The following is a 19,812-nucleotide window of genomic DNA, read 5'->3' as shown; positions in this document are numbered from 1 at the left end:
AGGTTATCTAGAATACAAAGAACACCAAAGGAGAAAAAAAACAACACCCCTCTGAGCAGGACAATAGCTAAGAGTGAAAGAGCAGTCAAATAGGCCAGCTCAGCGCATGAGAAATATTTATTAGCACAGAAATGTTTGTCCACCTTAAGTTCCTTTCCAGCACTTTCCTTAGGACACACAAGGAACAGGTTGGGGCTTATCTTAAACTCCTGCGCCCCCTGCTGGTCTTTACAGCCTACTGCTCCGAGAGCATAAAGGCGGCTACCAAGGGAATGTTTGGTTCGAAAGACTGTAATTGGCCTCTTCCTCTAACGCTTCATCGCCAGTCTCTCTGCAGGCCTTTGCCAATGAACTACAGAGTCCAGGTTCAATCTACAGCTAGGCGGACAGCTGCTAAACAGCACAGAAGAGACTCTGCCTTCCCTCTCACTACTTGCTGTGAATACACGAGTGTCACTCCCCCTTCAATTCCCAGCTCAAGGAACGCCACAAACAGGACCCAGCCACAGAATTCCAGTTGAGATGCACCGAAGCCAGAGCAGCTCAGTAGGTCAGAGTTAGTGTAGGTGAAAGCAGACTTGTGCAACTCTATCGTTTAGGTACTGCACAGTAAGGGAGTGGCATAAAAGAAATCGATTTTTTTCCTCCAGCATTAAGCTTTAAAAAAGACACTTTCTTTGCTCCTTTCTTGGCACAGAATCAACATTGTGCAGCCCCTAAAGAACACACACAAGAAACCATTACAAAAAACACAAGGTGGCTAAAAATAAGCCAGCTCATCATGCTTTGCCTTGCTGCTCTGGTAGCTGTGGAGACTGAGAGGCTTATTCTCATGAGGAAGGCTTCTGAACACCCGCAGGTGCACAAAGTCATCATTGCCAACATGGACCTGCAAAGCGTGAAAAACAGTGAGTTCCATGGAGTACCAGCAAGCCTGCAGCGAGGAGGGATGGTGGAGATGATCTTCAGATGTCCCCTCCAACCCCTACCACTCTGTGTTTGGTGAGATTGGAGGACAGAAAAACAGAGAGGCAGTAAAAACCTCCATCACTTCCAAAGGTGGAGTCTTGTTTTAAAGCAGAATGAGAGTCCTGACTTTGTGGAAGTACCTGGCCTGTATGAGGAACAGTGTGACTAGGAGGACTAAGGACGGGATTGTCCACCTGTACTTCGCACTAGTGAGGCCACATCTTGAGCACTGGGTTCACTTTTGGGCACCTCACTACAAGAAAGACATTAAGGTGCTGGAGCAGGTCCAGAGAAGGACAACAAAGTGAAGGGTCTGGCGATCAGGCCTTGTGAGAAGCAGCTGAAGGAACTGGGGTTGTTTATTCTGGAGAAAAGGAGGCTGAGGGGAGACCTTCATCTGTCTCCCCAGCTCCCTGAAAGGAGGTGGTAGTGTGGTGGGTGTCAGTTTCTACTCCCTACTAACAAGGTATAGGATGACAGGAAATGGCCTCAAGTTGCAGCATGGGAGGTTTAGGTTGGCTGTTAGAAGAAACTTTCCCAATTAAAGGGTTCCTGAACACTGGAAATAGGCTTTCCATGAGGTGACTGAATCCCTATCTCTGGAGGTGTTTAAAAGACACAGAGATGTGGTATTGAGGGACATGGTTTGGCACCAGCCTTGATAAAGTTAGGTAACAGTTGGTCTTTTCCAATCAAAATGATTCTGTGATTCTAAATCTTTAGTTGTTAATCCTCCCTGTGCCTGAGACAGGGAATGTGGAGGCAGGGAACTGGAGCTGCACAGAAGTGGTTAATACACTGAGCCCCATGCTCTAATCTTACCTGGCACAACAAGCACTTACAGGCTTTGATTACAGTTGCTTGGGTTTTGTGTGTGGCATCACCACAGGCAGAAACAAGAGCAGGTTTGATACTTCACTGTCTCATTACACATCTGGACTTCAGGTCATGTGGTTAGTGCTCAACATCACAGATGTTTAATTGCCTCCTAACCCAAGTTTCAACAAAAGAACTGAAAGTAAAACTCATTATGAAGAGAGGGAAGTATTAGCAAAACAGGGAAGTGTCTCCTCCTATGGAAGCAATCCAAATCCACCTGGACCTGTTCCTGTGTGATTTATTCTAGGTGATCCTGATCTAGCAGGGGTCTTCAGAGGTCACTTCCAACCCTACCCTGCTGCAACCCTGTGAGGTACTTCTCTCTCCATTTAATATAGGCAGGGAGATGGGCTGGCAGGTGGAGGGGGGATGGTTTCTTTTTTAAGGTACAGATTGTTTGTCTTATTAAGGACAAATCATAAGCATGCCTCTACAGGTAAAGGAAAAAACAAACACCATCCCAAATAATATACATGTCAATTAAAAGTATGTATTAGCAAAATCCCATGCCCCTGTGTTCTCTACCTTGATGAAGTAGTTGGTTCCAGCAACCACCTGAGTTCTAAACTCCACTGCAGTGAAGACATCAAATGTTTTCCCTTCTTTTTCTTCCAGCTGAGGCTTCACCTGAAAAAAACAACAGCTATTTAAGACTGAGGCAAGATTCAAGTATTTAGGATTTAAGGCCCACACTATCAGCGTGCCTTGGTACCCTCCAGCTCACTGCTGCTGAATTCCCAGAGGGAAAATCCCTGCTTTTCCAAGTTACTGAAATACTATCGAGATTTAACAAGGCCAAGTGCAGGGTTCTGCACTTGGGCCACAACAACCCCAAGCAGTGCTACAGACTGGGGACAGAGTGGATGGAAAGAAGCCAGAAAGGGACTTGGGGGTACTGGTACATAGTAGCTGAACATGAGGCAGCAGTGTGCCCAGGTGGGCAGGAGAGCCAATGGCATCCTGGCCTGGATCAGGAACAGTGTGTCCAGTAAGACAAGGGCATTGGAATGGGCTGCCCAGGGAGGTGGTGGAGTCACTGTCCCTGGAGGTGTTGAAGCAAAGCCTGGCTGGGGCACTTAGTGCCATGGTCTGGTTGATTGGCCAGGGCTGGGTGCTAGGCTGGGCTGGATGAGCTTGGAGCTCTCTTCCAACCTGCTCTATTCTATGATTTACATTAGTAACATTCTGTGTTGCAGCAAGACCGAAAATCTTGCCACTGCCGCAGCAAAGCCAGGACAGAGAGGTGTGACTCAGTCACCACAGCCTGACACCAGTTCTGGAGCTTCCACGGGAGAACTGTGGGGTCTGCTGAAGGATTTGTTGTGACAAACAATCTCCTCTATCCACATCTCCACTTCTGTCCTGCATATCTAACAAATGTGAAGCGGTTCAGTATCTACATGCACAAGACTCTAGGTCTTTTGAAAGAAGGTTTTCATTTACATCATTCTCAGAAGAAGAAGAAGAAGAAGAAGAAGAAGAAGAAGAAGAAGGAGGAGGCAGCTCTTCAGCATCAGTTCCCTTTTCAAGTTCAGAACAGATCGTTACAAAACCATCGTGGCTAGATGACCAAATTCTTGGTGAGGAAAGCAGAGACTTTGTCTACAAGGACTACAGGAGTGAGCCTTGGAAGTCCTTGCTGCAATCATAGCTCTACCCAGGCCTTACATCCTGCTTACATCATTAGGCAGCCCTCCCTCACTCCCTGTGCAACAGCAGTGCTCAGGTGGTCTCCCTCCAGCTCTGTGGTCTGCTTCCCCTCCTCCCTGAATTCAAGGGGAATAAATATACATTTGGTCTCTTGCCTGAATCCCACCTGCTTCCCTGAGGGCTCTTCCTGGCTGTTTGCTGCTGTTCAGGTCCTCCATGTAAAGTGTGAATAGAAACAGGGCATTTCCTCCCCTCTCTCCAGCACCGAGAAGGCTGGATGATCAGAGGGTTACAAGGATGCTCAGAGGGCTGCAGCAGCTCTGCTGTGAGCACAGACCGAAAGAGTTGGGGCTGTGCAGGCTGCAGAAGAGGAGGCTCTCAGGTCACCTTGTGGCCTGCCAGCATCTGCAGAGGGCCTACAAAAAAGCTGGGGAGGGACTTTTTAGAATATCAGGTAGTGCCAGGACTGGGGGGAATGGAGCAAAGCTGGAGGTGGGGAGAGTGAGAGTGGCTGTGAGGAGGAAGTTGTTGAGCAGGAGAGTGGTGAGAGGCTGGAGTGGGTTGCCCAGGGAGGTGGTTGAGGCCCCAAGGCTGGAGGTGTTTGAGGCCAGGCTGGCTGAGGCTGTGTGCAGCCTGCTCTAGGGTAGGGTGTCCCTAGCCACGGCAGGGGACTCTCCTATTCAAGGCCAGGTTGGATGGGAAGCTACTGCTGCTAGGTTAGCACATTCCACGGGAGTTAGCTTGGTGAGTGGAGAAGTTTAGCAAATATCCTGGTTTAGCATTGGTGCTGCATGTCATTGGATGGATTCTGTGGCTTCTGGCCTCATTAATGTGAGCTGTCTCTTGCAGTGAGCTTAGCTGCCCTTGAATCACCTGATAGAAGATGATAAGCACTTGAGTCAGGATCTTGTGCAAAAGATTTTGAGGTCATCAGGTTCCATTGTCCTTCACTCCGGGAACTGAGATGTGATGAACTCCTCACCTGCAGCGCCTGGTTTGGGAAGGGTGGCAGACGTGCAGTTTGAACATAGCCTTTTCCCTTTGATGCCAAGAACTGGCAGCATTTTGTTTAGAACAAGGGTATCTCAGGACAACTGTTTTTCCTCAGATGCATTTTGTTTGCCCCCATAGCACTGCTGCTCAGGCCTGGGAATTTCTGCCACAGCTTTACTGGGAACGTGCTGTTACCCTGGCTGTTGAGTTTAGGGCCCTTAGAGCACCAGGTTCTCACTCTCGCATCCTTTGCCCCAAGCACAGGCCTGGAAGTTAGACATGAAGTTCTTTTTTTACACACTCTTGCAGCACTCATCGATGAGAGGGATCAGGAGGCTGGTTGGGACACCAGCAAGCCTGGGCTGCATTGCTGTAGCCATGAACAGGCTGGTTTCCCGGAACCGCCCTAGTGCTGATCCCAGCAGAAATGCCCACCGTGTGCAGCACCTGCTCCCCTTCCACCCACCCCACCCTGGTGTCTGCCCCCAGGCACTGAACGTTGCCTGGCATGTTCCAGCTCCTCTGCTCTTAGCTCTGCAACAGCATTCGTGCCACTTGCTGGAGAGGAGGATGGCAGAATACCAAAAGGGAGCAGTTCCCCTCTGATCTGGAAATCACAGAATCGGGCAGGTTGGAAGAGACCTCCAAGTTCATCCAGGCTTTGCCTGAACATCTCCAGGGATGGCAACTCCACCACCTCCCTGGGCAGTCCATTCCAATGCCAATCACTCTCTCTGCCAGCAACTTCCTCCTAACATCCAGCCTAGACCTGCCCTGGCACAGCTTGAGACTGTGTCCCCTTGTTCTGTTGCTGGGTGCCTGGTAGCAGAGCCCAACCCCACCTGGCTACAGCCTCCCTGCAGGCTGCTGCAGGCAGCAATGAGCTCTGCCCTGAGCCTCCTCTGCTGCAGGCTGCACACCCCCAGCTCCCTCAGCCTCTCCTCACAGGGCTCTGCTCCAGGCCCCTCACCAGCTTAGTTTCCCTTCTCTGGACACCTTCCAGCATCTCAACATCTCTCTGCAATGGAGGAGCCCAGAACTGGGCACAGCACTCAAGGGGTGGCCTGAGCAGTGCTGAGCACAGGGGCAGAAGAACCTCCCTTGTCCTGCTGCCCACACTGCTCCTGAGCCAGCCCAGGATGCCATTGGCTCTGCTGCCCTCCTGAGCACTGCTGCCTCAGCTTCAGCTACTCTCTACTAGCACCCCCAGGTCCCTCTCTGCCTGGCTGCTCTCAGCCACTCTGTCCCCAGCCTGCTTCAGGCTGTTGTGGCCAAAGTGCAGAACCCTGCACTTGGCCTTGTTCAATCTCACCCCACTGGCCTCTGCCCACCCATCCAGCCTGGCCAGGTCCCTCTGCAGGGCTCTGCTACCCTCCAACAGCTCCACAGCTGCTCCTAGATTGGTGTCATCTGCAAACCTACTGATGCTGGACTCAATCCCCTGCTCCAGATTATCAGTAAAGATACTGAACAGGACTGTGCCCAGCACTGACGCCTGGGACACACCACTGGTGACAGCTGCCAACTGGCTGTGGCACCATTCACCACCACTCTCTGGGCCCTGCCCTGCAGCCAGTTCTTGACCCGTATCAGAGTGAATCTTTCCATGGCAGGAGCTGCCAGCTGTGCCAGGAGCTTGTTGTGGCAGATGGTGCCAAAGGCTTTGCTGCAGTCCAGGTAGAGTCCATCCACAGCCTGTTCACCATCCACAGATGTTCACTTTCCCTTATTAGATCAGGCTGCTGACAGTTGCCAGCTGTTCCCTGGCAACTGCTGTTCCCATGTGCTTTAAGCTTTGTCACTTCATATGGAGATGGGTAGGTTTAGACTGCATGTGAGGAGGAAGTTGTTGAGCAGGAGAGTGGCGAGAGGCTGGAGTGGGCTGCCCAGGGAGGTGGTTGAGGCCCCATGGCTGGAGGTGTTTGAGGCCAGGCTGGCTGAGGCTGTGTGCAGCCTGCTCTAGGGTAGGGTGTCCCTGGGCATGGCAGGGGGCTGGCACTGGCTGCTCCTTGTGGTGCCTTCCAACCCTGCCTGATTGTATGATTCTGTATACAGCCATGGATATGGCTATGGCTGTGCCTGTACCTGCAGAAGAAACACTTCTGGCTATACATTCTGCATGGGAAGTCTTGCATCAGCCTGTGAAATACAGGTGCCCTGGCCTGAGAGCAGCTCTTGAGCCACACACAGCTGCTGTGGGGAGGGGGATTGTGACTTCCAGGAAGTTGACTCTGGAGTTGCCATAAAACTGTAGGTGGTACAACAGGAGACATTACCATTGCCTGCAGCCAGCTCTAGGATTCCTGGGTAAGGAGCAGAAAGAACTTCTACTTGCAGCACTCACCTCAACCTAGGATTTAAATTTTCTGCTGCCCTTGTGCTTCTGCTGTTTAACACCAGAAAGAGCCCCTGAAAGCCACCTGCAGTCTGCTCAGTTTCCCACTTAGAAGGATATTGAGAAAAGGCAGTTTCAACGTTGAGCAAGACCTTCACCAACCAAATTGGTGCAAGTTTTGTCCTGATCGGGAGTTGTGTTGGGCAATACTGGAAATACTGGGTGCGACTTTGATCAATTTCCTGAGTGTGCAAACTACTCATCTGCATGTGGGTGGAGAGGCAAGAGGCTCTGGTTTCAGCCTAAACCAACTCTCTCAAGATATGGGGGGCAGGAGACTGTTCTTCGCTGTTCTCCCTGGTGTGGAGGCTATCCAGAGGAGATTCTGAGGTGCTCTGGACCGTTGGTGTTAGTGCTAGCAGTGCCTCGCTGTGCATGTGCCCAGGCCTCTCCCGTGGCTCTGCTCTGCAGCCAGTGATGGTAGGCTCCAGGTCACATGGCTGCATGACACATGGCTCTCTATATAACAGGCTGCCTGGCGACTCCACTCAGGCTGTGCTGAACCTCCCTCTGCCTACCTGCCCTTCGTGCCAGAGATGGAACATGTCACTGGGATACGCGGAGGCTTATCTGAGGCCAAGCCTGCCACTCCAGAAATCCAGCATATCGTTGACCAGGTGAGTTGTGATCTGTAGGAAGGTGAAGCTGTGTGCAAAGGGCTGACTCCTGAAGCTGTGTCCCACTGCACTCAGCACAGGTAAGGGCACACCTTTAGTGATGGCTTTTGGTTTGGGATGCTTAACCCAGACCGCAGGTTCCTGTTTGACAGAGCTTCCTCTGCTGCAATGCTCTCCGAGGTCACTTGGACCCTCTCTTTGCTTAACTCAGTACTCTTCCCCTTTATACCTTCTGAACCCATGGCTTATGTTCCAGTGGGGCAAGATCAAGCAGCTGTACAGCAGGAAAAGTCCTACCATGCCCAACACTACAGGAAGAACATTTTGGGCTCCCCAGTTGAAGAGGGACAGGGATCTGCTGGAGAGAGTCCAGCAGAGGGCCATGAGGATGATGAGGGGACTGGAGGGCATGGCTTGGGACTTTTTAGTCTGGAAAAGAGAAGACTGAGAGGGGATCCAGTAAATGTACCTGAGGGCTGGCCAGGAGGGGGGGACAGGCTCTGCTCACTGCTCCCTGGCAGAGGACAAGCAGCAATGGGTGTAAGCTGCAGCACAGGAGGTGCTGCCTCAACACAAGGGGCAACTTCTTTGCTGGAAGGGTCCCAGAGCACTGGCACAGGCTGCCCAGAGAGGCTGTGGGGTCTCCTCCTGTGGAGCCTTTCCAGGCCTGTCTGGATGTGTTCCTGTGTGCTCTGTGTGAGATAGGATTGTCCTGCTCTGGCAGGGGGTTGGACTGGATGATCTCCTTGGGTCCCTTCCAACCCCTGACATCCTGTGAGCCTGTGAAAATTGAGGTGCTGGGAAAGATCCAGAGAAAGACAACAAAGCTGGTGGAGGGTCTAGAGAATAGGTCTTGTGAGGAGCAGCTGAGGGAACTCAGCTTGTTTAGCATGCAGAAAAGGAGGCTGAGGGGAGATCACCTTGCTCTTTACGGCTCCCTGAAAGGAGGCTGTAGTGAGGTGGATGTCAGTCTCTTCTCTCTAGTAACGATGGATGGGATAAGGGCAAGTGGGCTCTGGTTGTGTTGAGTTTCCCCATGCTGCTCTGGCTGACTCAGGGAGGTTTTCTCCTTAGTACACTCACTGTGAGAAATGTTTGCCTCCAAGAAGCACCCTCTGGTCCCCCTTGTGTTGAGATAAGGTCACCTTCTTTGCAAAAGCTTGGCCAGCCACACCCTGCATTGTTCTCGGAGTTTCGTAGGCTCATCACCCTTGCCCAGCTCCTCTGAGCCTTCTGCCTCTCGTAGGGCCTTACTGAGCAGTTCTAGCTGGGTGTGTACACATGGGGGAGGGATGGAGTATGCGCTGGGAGGGGGTGATAAGAGGTTTCCAGAGGGGAGGTAATTTACTGCTCTGCATCCATCGGGAATGCCAGTGGAATCCCTCAGGAACTGCTCACACTGAGCTGTCTGCTTTATGGAAAGAATCTCAGATTGTCAGGGGCTGGAGGGGACCTCCAAAGCTCATCCAGTCCAAGCTCCCTGCCAGAGCAGGGTCACTTGCACCAGATCACACAGGAACACTTTCAGGCAGGTCTTGAATACCACCAGAGAGGGAGACTCCACTCCATTCCCTTAATCATCTTTGCAGCTCTCTGCTGGACTCTCTCAGGCAGTTCTGTCTTCCTCTTGAACTGGGGGGCCCAGAACTGGACACAGTACTCCAGATGTGCAGCAGGTCAGTGCCCAATCTATCCTGCTCCCTTGGGGTTGTTCTTTCCCAGGTGCCAGGCTCTACACTTGCCCTTGTTGAATTTCATTAAGTTTCTTCCTGCCCAACCCTCAGCCTGTCCCAGTCTGGCTGAATGGCAGCACAGCCTTCTGGTGTGGCAGCCACTCCTCCCAGTTTGGTGGCATCAGCAAACTTGCTGGCAGTGCACTCTGTGCCCTCAGCCAGGTCGTTGATGAATGTATTGAGCAGAACTGGTGCCAGTACTGACCCCTCTGGGACCTCTCTAATCAGAGGCCTCCAACTAGACTCCATCCCACTGGGCACAACTCCAGATCATCCAGGCCACAATGCCACGATGCAATGCTGTGGGATTTTGTGGTCTGCTAAGCAGAAGAGCAGTTGATGTGATCTGAGTCTCCTGTGTTACAGCAGTTGCCTAAAACTGAGGAAGGTTCTGGGTTTAAGGAGCTGTTTTTCCACCTGAGGATGAAGGAGCTATCTGCCTGCCTGATTTTACTGGAGGCTCTGTCAGTCAGTAACAAGTGAGGGACTTAGTGGCCAGCGTTCAGAAGACCTCAGAAAACTGTAATGAACTGGCTCTCCTTTTCTTTTGTTGGTAATATCCAAAAGTTGTCACTTAGGAGCAGAGGAATAATTTGTATGTATCCAAAGCTGCCATTTCAGAGCATCCCAAGATCCCTGAGACCCAGATAGATGGAAGGCTCCTTTGAAAAAGAATTAAGGCTCACAGGATGCCAAGGGCTGGAAGGGACCAAGAAGATCACTGAGTCCAACCCCCTGCCTGAGCAGGACAATCCTATCTAGCTCAGATAACAGAGGAACACATCCAGACAGGCCTGGAAAGGCTCCACAGAAGGAGACCCCACAGCCTCTCTGGGCAGCCTGTGCCAGTGCTCTGGGACCCTTCCAGCAAAGAAGTTCCCCCTTGTGTTGAGGCAGAACCTCCTGTGCTGCAGCTTACACCCATTGCTGCTTGTGCTGTGCCAGGGAGCAGTGAGCAGAGCCTGTCCCCCCCTCCTGGCAGCCCTCAGATACTGATAAACATTGATCAAATCCCCTCTCAGTCTTCTCTTCTCCAGACTGAGCAGCCCCAGGGCCCTCAGCCTCTCCTCATCAGCCATGCCCTCCAGTCCCCTCATCATCCTCACAGCCCTCTGCTGGACCCTCTGCAGCAGATCCCTGTGCCTCTGAACCTGGGGAGCCCAAAACTGAAGGCAGTGTTCAAGATGAAGTCTCAGCAGGGCAGAGGGGGAGGAGAACCTCCCTTGATCTGCTGGACACACTCCTCCTAATACACCCAGGCTCTCATTGGCCTTCCTGGCCACAAGGGCACATTGCTGTGCCATGGGGAACTTGTTAGCCACCAGCACCCCCAGGTCCCTCTGCACATATAGAAATGTTTTGGCATATAGAATCAACCAGGTTGGAAGAGATCTCCAAGATCATCCAGTCCAACCTAGCACCCAGCCCTAGCCAGTCAACCAGACCATGGCACTAAGTGCCTCATCCAGTCTTTTCTTGAACACCTCCAGGGACAGAGACTCCACCACCTCCCTGGGCAGCCCATTCCAATGCCAGTCACTCTCTCTCTGCCAACAACTTCCTCCTAACATCCAGCCTGTACCTACCCCGGCACAACTTGAGACTGTGTCCCCTTGTTCTATTGGTGGTTGTCTGGGAGAAGAGGCCAGCCCCCACCTGGCTACAATGTCCCTTCAGGCAGTTGTAGACAGTAATAAGGTCACCCCTGAGCCTCCTCTTCTCCAGGCTAAACAACCTCAGCTCCTTCAGCCTCTCCTCATAGGGTTTGTGTTCCAGGCCCTTCACCAGCTTTGTTGCCCTTCTCTGGACATGCTCCAGCAGGGTTGCTCTCCAGCAGTCACCTCCCAGCCTGGACTGCTGCAGTTTGTTATTCCTCCCCAGGTGCAGAACTCTGCACTTGTCCTTGTTGAACCTCATCTGGTTCCTCTGTGCCCAGCTCAAGCCTGCCCAGGGCTCTCTGGATGGCAGCACAGCCTGCAGCTGCCTCAGCCAAGCCTCCCAGCCTGGTGTCAGCAGCAAACTTGCTGAGCAGACACTCTGTGCCCTCATCAGTGTGAAAGAAAAGCCTAAATATGAACCCTCCAACCATTTTTCCCCTTTCTTTTTGCAGGTGAAGCCAGAGTTTGAACGCAGGCAAAACCAGGCATGTGCCATCTTCAGAGCCATACTGTATAAGTCTCAGGTGGTTTCTGGGCTCAACTATTTCATTAAGGTTTGTATTTATTCTAGGAGGAGGTACTTGTAGCTAAACAACGTAGGTGACTTGCACAGTGGCTTACTGCAGGAAAGACAAGCAAACGTATTGTAAAACCATCTGATGTGCCTGAGAGAGTGAAGCATTTGCTCCAGATGCTTAGAACATCCCCGTGTGGCACTGCTGTAGAACAGGAGGGGAAGTGCAGCCGCAGCAAGTCTGCTGATGCTGGAGAACTGGGAGGAGTGGCTGACTCCATCCAGCTCTCTTGGAAGTGCTGGTGGACAACAAGGTCCCAGTGAGGCAGCAATGTGCCTTTGTAGCCAACAAGGCCAGTGGTATTCTGGGATGAATTAAGAGCATGGTGAGCAGGCCAAGCGAGGTTCTCCCACTCTGCTCTGCCCTAGTGAGGCCACACCTGGAGGGTTGCATCCCGTTCTGGACTCCCAGTTCAAGGGAGAAGGAAACTGCTGGAGGGAGTCCAATGGAGGGCCACAAAAGTGATGAGGGACTGGAGCTTCTCTCTTGCAGGGAATGGCTGAGAAGCCTGGGGCTTATCAGCCAGGAGAAGAGTAGACTGAGAGGGGATCTCTTTTTGGTGGTGCACAGTGGCAGAACAAGGGGCAACAGGCACAAACTACAACACAGGAGGTTCTTCTGCTGTTAGCTGAAGGGAGGCTGGAGGGGGGAGGGGGTCAGCCTCTTCTCCTTGGTGGCCAGCACCAGCACTAGAGGAAATGGTTACAAGCTACACTAGGGCAGGTTTAGGCTGGCTATTAGGAAACAGTTCTTCACTGAAAGGGTTATCAACCATTGGGATGGTCTGACGAGGGCAGTGGTGGAGTCACTGCCCCTGGAGACATTTAAGCAGCAGGTGGATGTGGGACTCAGGAACATGATTCAGTGCTGACCCTTCAGCGCTGGGTCAAAGATTGGACTGGATGATCTCTCAGGTCTTCCAACCAGATATATTCTGTGATACACTTAAACATAAGGAAAAGCTTTCCAGTGAGAGTGCTGGAGCAGGCATCTCCTGCTCTGGAGACATTCAAAGCCCAGCTGGATGTGTTCCTGTGCAGCCTGATCTAGGAGAACCTGCTTCAGTCAGGGCATGGATTAGATGATGTTCAGAGGTCCCTTCTAACCCCCACTAGTCTGTGGTACTGTAAAACATAAAAAGCATGCACAGTGCTGCTTCAGATATCAGTGGTAACTCAATCATCTTGCCAAGACTATCAATTGCCTTAGGCACTCGGATTATTTAGTCCTAACTCTGGTGTCCTTTTCCCTTCAAGGCAGAGTAGCTTTCCCATTGTGTCTGTGCCCTTCAGTTATGTTTATGATACTGAATTTGAGGTCAGGCTGAGGATCTGGTGGAGGGTTGGAGTGTATTTAGTTTAATGCCACAAAAATGCAGTGCAGGTACCTCATGCTCAGGATGGTACTGAGAGACTACCTATGGCTAGTCAAAATCTTAGAATGGAATGGAATAGAACAGAACAGAATCAGCCAGGTTGGAAGAGACCTCTGAGATCATCCAGTCCAACCTTGCACCCAGCCCTGCCCAACCAACCAGACCATGGCACTAAGTGCCCCAGCCAGGCTTGGCTTCAACACCTCCAGGCACAGCAACTCCACCACCTCCCTGGGCAGCCCATTCCAATGCCAATCACTCTCTCTGCCAACAACTTCCTCCTAACATCCAGCCTAGACCTCCCCTGGCACAGCTTGAGGCTGTGTCCCCTTGTTCTGTTGCTGGGTGCCAGGCAGCAGAGCCCAACCCCACCTGGCTACAGCCTCCCTGCAGGCAGCTGCAGACAGCAATGAGCTCAGCCCTGAGCCTCCTCTTCTGCAGGCTGCACACCCCCAGCTCCCTCAGCCTCTCCTCATAGGGTTTGTGCTCCAGGCCCCTCACAGCTTTGTCGCCCTCCTGTGGACACCTTCCAGTACTGCAACATCTCTCTGCAATGGAGGAGCCCAGAACTGGACACAGCACTCAAGGGGTGGCCTGAGCAGTGCTGAGTACAGGGGCAGAAGAACCTCCCTTGTCTTACTGGCCACACTGTTCTTCATCCAGGCCAGGATGCCATTGGCTCTCTTGGCTGCCTGGGCACATTGCTGGCTCTTATGTGAATGCTGTTCATGCTTCCTTTGCTCCTGGGAGCTGTGCTTTTGCTTTGTGGACAAGGTATTGGGTAACAAAGAGGAAGAGTTTCCCTGAAGGCTGCAGTAAAGCCAGAAGTCATGGCCAGTTGCAGTTCTTGCCTTACTGCCATGCTATTGCTAACCAAGACAATGTCAAGTACTTGTCTGCTGTAAGCCTCACAAGCCAGCTACTCAGAACTGAAGATGGACATGTTACCAAACCTGGAGAAGCTCCATTTCATACCAGTGCTGGACAGGGTGCAGCAGCACCTTCTCTAGCCCCTGCTTCTGCCAACAAAGCTTGGTCTAGGTGGCCCCTGATGCCGCTTCCACCCTGCTATTCTCTGATTGCATGATTTGTCTCTTCTTTCCCTATCTTTCAAGTGACAGGAAGCTGTTAGTCACTTTAGCCTCAACTGGAACAAGGTCTGTCACATAAGTCACTCTTTCATACCTCTGAATTTTACACATCAGTATTGTTTTACCAGCAGCCTTAAAGCTGAGATGTGATCCAGAGCAAGACAAACGCAGTGTAGCAGCCATCAGAAGGCATGGTGAAACCCTTAGAGCCCAAGGCATTAAACTTCCCCTTCATGCTATATCCCTCACAGACAGCTTAGCTCTGTGTGCATGAAATAATGTACAGCTTCAGGGTAAGTCTTTATGTGGTTTAGGCTGGATATCAGAAGAAAGTTCTTGGCTGAAAGGGTTCTCAAACACTGGACCAGGCTCCCCAGGAAGGTGGTTGAATCCCCATCCTTGGAGGTGTCTAAAAGACTCAGAGATGTGGTGCTGAGGGATGTGTTTTAGTAGAGAATGGTGGGACTCAGTGATCTCAAAGGTCTTTTCCAACCAAAGTGGTTCTGTAGGGACTTTCTGGTGATTGAGTTTATTTTGGCCACTCTTGCAGAAGCACCAAGCTGTGTCATGCTGTCAGTTCAGGCACTGATGACTTTGGAATGATTCTGCAGATGAGTTTTGAATGGATCTTTCTGTTCCTTCTATCTTTGCATCTTGCCCTACTCTTGTGTCATTTAAGATTTAGTCACTGTCTCTGATCTCCTGCCATGAGTGTCTCAAGAAGATGTAAGGTGATGTGCTGGGCCCTCGATGACCAACACAGAACACCATCAACACCTCTCCTGCTGTGTGTCCTGGTGCTTCCACACCCCAATCATCCTACTCATTTCCATTTCCTGGAGTCTGAGAGTGTCAGTACAGTTTTTCTGTGGGTGTAGACAGTTTCTGACATCAGTTACTATGCAGACTCGGGTTAAAAGCTGAAGTACAAATGAAGAAACACCTAAAATTAAGCTCCTGAGCAAAGATATTCTTCCAAGCACGTAAGAGCATCGTTTTGTTTGGACCTGCTTTGAACCCATGATCCTCACTTTCCCACTGTTTTGGCTTCTAGGTCCAAGATTCTGAAGACAGTTTTGTCCACTTAAAGGTGTTTGAGGGCATTTCTCCTGAGAACCGAGCTCCCAGCCTTGAGGGTTTTCAGACTGGCAAAACCAGAGACGATCCTCTGACCTACTTCTGAGAGAAGAGGAGGAATGGCTGCCTCACTTGTACATCAGTGCTGCCTCTGTCAGTAAACACACCACAATAAAGCATGGTTTGAAAACTGCCTCTCCTGCTGCCTCTCCTGCCTGCCTAAAGCTTGAGCAGGCTCTGAAACACTCTTTAAAGCTGTCTCTGCCACTTAGGGCATATGGCTGTAAGACAGAGCACGCTCCTTTCAGCTCCTCTCTCCAAAGCAGTTACACATCCAAGACAAAGCCGAGGCCTCCTGAGGATACTTCAGGCACATCAGGCTATGTACAAAGCATGTAGAGGCTTTAAATGCACTCCTTAGAAACTGGGTGAAGATGGTGGATGGATGGATGGATGGATGGATGGATGGATGGATGGATGGATGGATGGATGGGGGAAGGAAGGGATAAATAGATCATTTCTGGCAGAAGGGAAGAGAGAAGCCAAAATTTGCCCCCTTGAGTGCAGCTCTGCTGTAGGAGAGCTGAATTTGGGGCAGGAAAGGACGGCTTGAAGGAGCAAGAGGACACAGGCCTCTACCTCAGCTGAGACAGCTGAATCCCAGCATTCAGCCCCTGGAGCAAGGAGTCAACAAAGCAGTGAGCTAGGCAGAGGGCCACCGTGAGGCCAGAGGGCTGAGCCATTCATTCTGCAAGAAGAACAAGAGGAAAAAAAACTTGCTCAGCCTGGAGAAGGCTTTGAGGGAAGTTTTCCAGAATCATGTAATGGCTTTAGTTGGAAAAGACCTTTCAGATAACCAAGTCAAACCATTACCTCACTCTGGTAGTTTGGCTCTAAACCACATCCCTCAGCACCACATCTCTTCAGTTTTTAAACACCTCAAGGAATGAGGATTCAGCGACCTTCCTGGGGACTGTTCCAGTGTTTTGACAAAGAAGTTTCTTCTAATATCCAATCTAAACCTCCTCACTTGTTCCTAGAGAGATGAGACCAACATCCACCCGGGCCCAATGCCCTTTCAGGGAGTTGTAGAGAGACAAGTCTGTTTAGCCTGGAGAAGAGGAGGCTGAAGGGAATCTCAGCTCCCTCACAAGACTGTTCTCCAGAACATGACATATTTTTAACATGACATGTAGGCTCTTCCAGGTCAAAACCAGAACTGTGACTTTCTCAGCAGCTCTCAGTAACATTCTTATTACTGCACATGCAGGCTGGTGCTCAGGAGATGCACATCTCTGATTTTCAAATGCAGAATCTGATGATTCTGCATCATTCATTTCAGTGAGTGCTCTGTACCCGTTTTGAAACTGCGGCAGCCTGGGGGATAAAAATCTGGACAGTGACAAAGGCTAAGAAGCTGGAACTCAAAGTTCATCTTTCTTCACTGGCCTGACACACCCCAGCTGCTAAAACCAAAAAGCAGAAGGAAGTTGAGCTCCCGTGACTGGAACAAGATTGTGCTCTGGCAGAATATGGTTGTGCAACAGCATTTTTTGGAGCAAAAGCAGGTACTTCGTTAGCACAGGCAGTAATTTAAGTTACTGTTGTGGTTTTTAAAGAGAGCTGACAGAAATGAAACTCCCAAATGAAACTGGAGGAAAAAAATACAGGATTATATTTGGGGAGAGATACGCATTACAAAGCAGTTACCACATTCCTGGCAAACCCCCTTCAATTTTCCCCCAGCCCAAAAACTAAATCTAATACTCCCCAGTGCTCCAATCCTCCTCCTCCCCCCAGTGCCTCTCCCACCCAGGAGGCCCCAAAACAGGGTTACTGCTTCCATTTTCTTCCCAATAAAGTGGCAGGAGGTGGAGGAAAGGAGAATGAGCTGACCTTGTTGTGAGTTCATAAACAGATAGCAGAATTATGGGACTGAAAAACAACCTTCCAGTCCCCAGAAGATTTTTTAACCCTATAGTCTCAACCTGGGACAGTCACTGTAAGTAGTATCAGGATTTGAAACTGGCAGTGGTTAGAGCTGAGTTTTGCATTAGGGAATAGCAGAAGCAGCAGAGAAGTTTTCTTGCTTACTGCCCTCACAAAGTCTAACCAAATACTTAGATTTTGTAAGAACCATCACAGGCTGTACACAAGCCAGGATGTGCCCAGGCGACCACAAAGACCAACAGCCTCCTGGCCTGTACCAGGAACAATGTGACCAGCAGACACAGGGAAGAGATTGTGCCTCTGCACTCAGCGTTGGTGAGGCTGTCAGTCTCAAGCTGTGCTGGGGGGGTCTACCTGGATGTTAGGAGGAAGCTGGTGGCAGAGAGAGTGATTGGCATTGGAATGGGCTGCCCAGGGAGGTGGTGGAGTCACTGTCCCTGGTGGTGTTGAAGCCAAGCCTGGGTGGGGCACTTAGTGCCATGGTCTGGTTGGTTGGCCAGGGCTGGGTGCTAGGTTGGGCTGGCTGGGTTTGGAGGTCTCTTCCAGCCTGGTTGGTTCTATGCTTCTATGATTCTATACTGTGTTCAGTTTTGGGGCACTCACTACAAGAAAGACCTTGAGGTGCTGGAGCAAGTCCACAGAAGGGCATGGAAGTGATGGAGGGTCTGGAGGGAACTTGTGTTGTTTAGTCTGGAGAAATGGAAACCGAGGCTAGACCCCGACAGGAGGTTGGAGTGAGATGGGGGTCAGCCTCTTCTCCCTGGTAACAAGTGATGGTGGCCTCAAGCTGCACCAGGGGAGGTTTATGTTGGCTACTAGAATACACTTCACTGAAAGGGTTTCTCAACCACTGGAATAGGCTCCCCAGACAGGTGGTGGATTCCCACCCCTGGAGCTGTCAAAGATGCAGAGATGTGTTAAGGGACATGTTTCAGCACCAGGCTTGGTGGAGTTTGATAATGGTTGGCTCAATAACGCAGAAAATCTTTTCCAAGCAAAACAGTTCTATCATTCTACGATCTGAGCTCCTTCCTCCACCTAGAGAAAAAGCACCTTTTAGAGCTGGGACGAACACGAGAGTGGCTGTGCCTCGTCCCTGGTGGGTATCGCATCAGCTGCACAGCCAGGATGGGAGCTGGACGCTCTCAGTCCTCCCTGATCACTCACCGCTGCCTCTCTAAGCCTCTCGTAAAAGTCAGCTCGTAAAACGGTGATCCCGCCCTGTCTGGACACAGTAACTGCGCAAGGCCAAGAAGGAAGAGGGAGGCCTGCAGGCGGACAGGGACTGCTCACTACCTTCCGGCTCTTCATGCTTTTAAACTGGCCCGGGGTGGTGTAAAGGCCGCTCCGCTTCCACGCTGCGCACAGCCATGGCCAACTACACCGGGGTCTGGGGTCCCCAGCGCCCCCTCCCGCACGGGGACCGGGGCCTGAGCGGCAGGCTCAGAGCTGCCGCCTGGGACGCGCTCCTCACGCCGGCAGGCCCGCACCGAGCCCCAGCGGCTGCTCACCGGCCCGGCGGGACCAGCCCCGGGGAAGCGGCGCCCGCCCTGGTCAGGCCAGGGCCCACCGCCCGCGGGGTCCTGCCGAGCTCACCCCCCGGCACAAGGCGGTGCTCACCTCGTCCGCGATCCGCTGCGTCTCGTCCGTGGCGGGCCGAGCCGCCGAGGCTCCTCCGCACAGCATGGCACAGCCTGGCACAGCCGCTCCCTCCCGCTCGGCCGCTCCGCGCAGCTGGGGCCGGGCCTGCGGCCGGGCGGGGCAGCGGCGCCGGGCGAGGCGGGGCTGGGCCTGGGCCCGGGCCCGGCTCCGGGAGCCGCAGAGCCGTGGATGACGCTGGTGTGTTGGGATGAGCCAGCTCAGCCGCTGGTGTGTTGGGATGAGCCAGCTCAGCCGCGGCCTGCCGGGGCAGGGCCAGCCGGAGCAAACCACACGGGAACGCTCCCCAGCGGGTTGGAATGCCTTCGGAGGCGGAGGCTCCGCAGCCGCTCTGGGCAGCCTGCTCCTGTGCCTTGTGCCCCTCCAAGGCAATGCTTTCCTTCTGTCCAGGTGCAGCCTCCTGTGTTCCACTTTGTGTCCGCTGCCCCCTCCCCTGCCCCTGCACATCAGTGAGAAGAGTCTGGCTCCATCCGCCTGATACCCCTCAGACGCTGAGCCCCAGGTCCCTCAGCCTCCTCCTGAAGAGGGGAGCCCAGAACTGCACACAGCGTTTCAGATGAGGCCTCAACAGGGCAGAACAGGAGAGGAGCACCTCCTTGGCCGGCTGGCCACCAGGGTGCCTTCGGCCTTCTTGGCCACAGGGGTCACGGTCAGCCTCTCTGCTGCCAGCAGACCCAGACCCCATGTTCCAGGTTAAAATCTGCACCTGGGCCTTTCTAAGCGTGAGGCAGAAGCAGCAGCACCCAGCCCCCAGCAGTGTGCCAGGGCAGGGAACCGCAGCACCAGCTCGCTCTGGCCTCGCCAGAAAGCTTCCTGTGCAGAAAGCCACCAGGTGACTGAAAATGAATCATGGATTAATGGCTGCTGATAGAGGATTGACAATAAAGATACATAAACGAAAGAGCTAAAAGCAAGAACAAAAGCTGCCTGCAGGATGGGCTGGCACAGAAGGTCTGCAGCCTGACCTTGCCAGGTGACAGCCGTGTGAGGACAGGGCTGCCTTAGGACTATCCTGAACTGCAGCTTTTTGCTTTGCCAACCTGTGTCATTTTGCAGCAACCCTCACCTACCTGACACAGAATCACAGAATTGTTTCCACTGGAACAGACACATCCCATATAGAAGCATAGAATCAGGCAGGGCTGGAAGGGACCACAAGGAGCAGCCAGTTCCAACCCCCTGCCATGGCCA

The 19,812-nt window shown here is 52.2% G+C and overlaps 2 protein-coding genes across 2 annotated transcripts; one reads left to right on the top strand and one right to left on the bottom strand.

Moving 5' to 3' along the window:
• Positions 1 to 99: 99 nt before the first annotated feature.
• On the bottom strand, positions 100 to 18,876 carry LOC135175199 (cystatin-B-like). The gene is made up of 3 exons (XM_064142996.1): positions 18,583 to 18,876; positions 2,374 to 2,475; positions 100 to 889 (listed from the first exon to the last, which is right to left on the bottom strand). The coding sequence occupies exons 1-3, from the start codon at positions 18,646 to 18,648 to the stop codon at positions 761 to 763; spliced, it is 297 nt and encodes a 98-aa protein (XP_063999066.1). The 5' UTR covers positions 18,649 to 18,876; the 3' UTR covers positions 100 to 760.
• Positions 6,433 to 15,202, top strand: LOC135175193 (cystatin-A-like). Its single transcript, XM_064142990.1, has 3 exons — positions 6,433 to 7,503; positions 11,347 to 11,448; positions 14,990 to 15,202. Exons 1-3 carry the CDS (start codon positions 7,423 to 7,425, stop codon positions 15,116 to 15,118), a joined length of 312 nt encoding a protein of 103 aa, XP_063999060.1. The 5' UTR covers positions 6,433 to 7,422; the 3' UTR covers positions 15,119 to 15,202.
• Positions 18,877 to 19,812: the final 936 nt, after the last annotated feature.

Source organism: Pogoniulus pusillus, chromosome 5, assembly GCF_015220805.1.
Source record: "Pogoniulus pusillus isolate bPogPus1 chromosome 5, bPogPus1.pri, whole genome shotgun sequence".
Lineage (NCBI taxonomy): Eukaryota > Metazoa > Chordata > Aves > Piciformes > Lybiidae > Pogoniulus > Pogoniulus pusillus.
The sequence above is the reverse complement of the archived record's forward strand: the minus strand, read 5'-3'. Positions and strand labels throughout refer to the sequence as shown.

Excerpts from the sequence above, each read along its gene's own strand:
- LOC135175199 (XM_064142996.1), bottom strand. The coding sequence starts at position 18,648 with ATGCTGTGCGGAGGAGCCTCGGCGGCTCGGCCCGCCACGGACGAGACG. Across the intron at positions 2,476-18,582 it reads CGCAGCGGATCGCGGACGAG|GTGAAGCCTCAGCTGGAAGA; the intron begins GTGAGCACCGCC and ends TGTTTTTTTCAG. Across the intron at positions 890-2,373 it reads GAACCAACTACTTCATCAAG|GTCCATGTTGGCAATGATGA; the intron begins GTAGAGAACACA and ends CACGCTTTGCAG.
- LOC135175193 (XM_064142990.1), top strand. The coding sequence starts at position 7,423 with ATGGAACATGTCACTGGGATACGCGGAGGCTTATCTGAGGCCAAGCCT. Across the intron at positions 7,504-11,346 it reads TCCAGCATATCGTTGACCAG|GTGAAGCCAGAGTTTGAACG; the intron begins GTGAGTTGTGAT and ends TTCTTTTTGCAG. Across the intron at positions 11,449-14,989 it reads GGCTCAACTATTTCATTAAG|GTCCAAGATTCTGAAGACAG; the intron begins GTTTGTATTTAT and ends TTTGGCTTCTAG.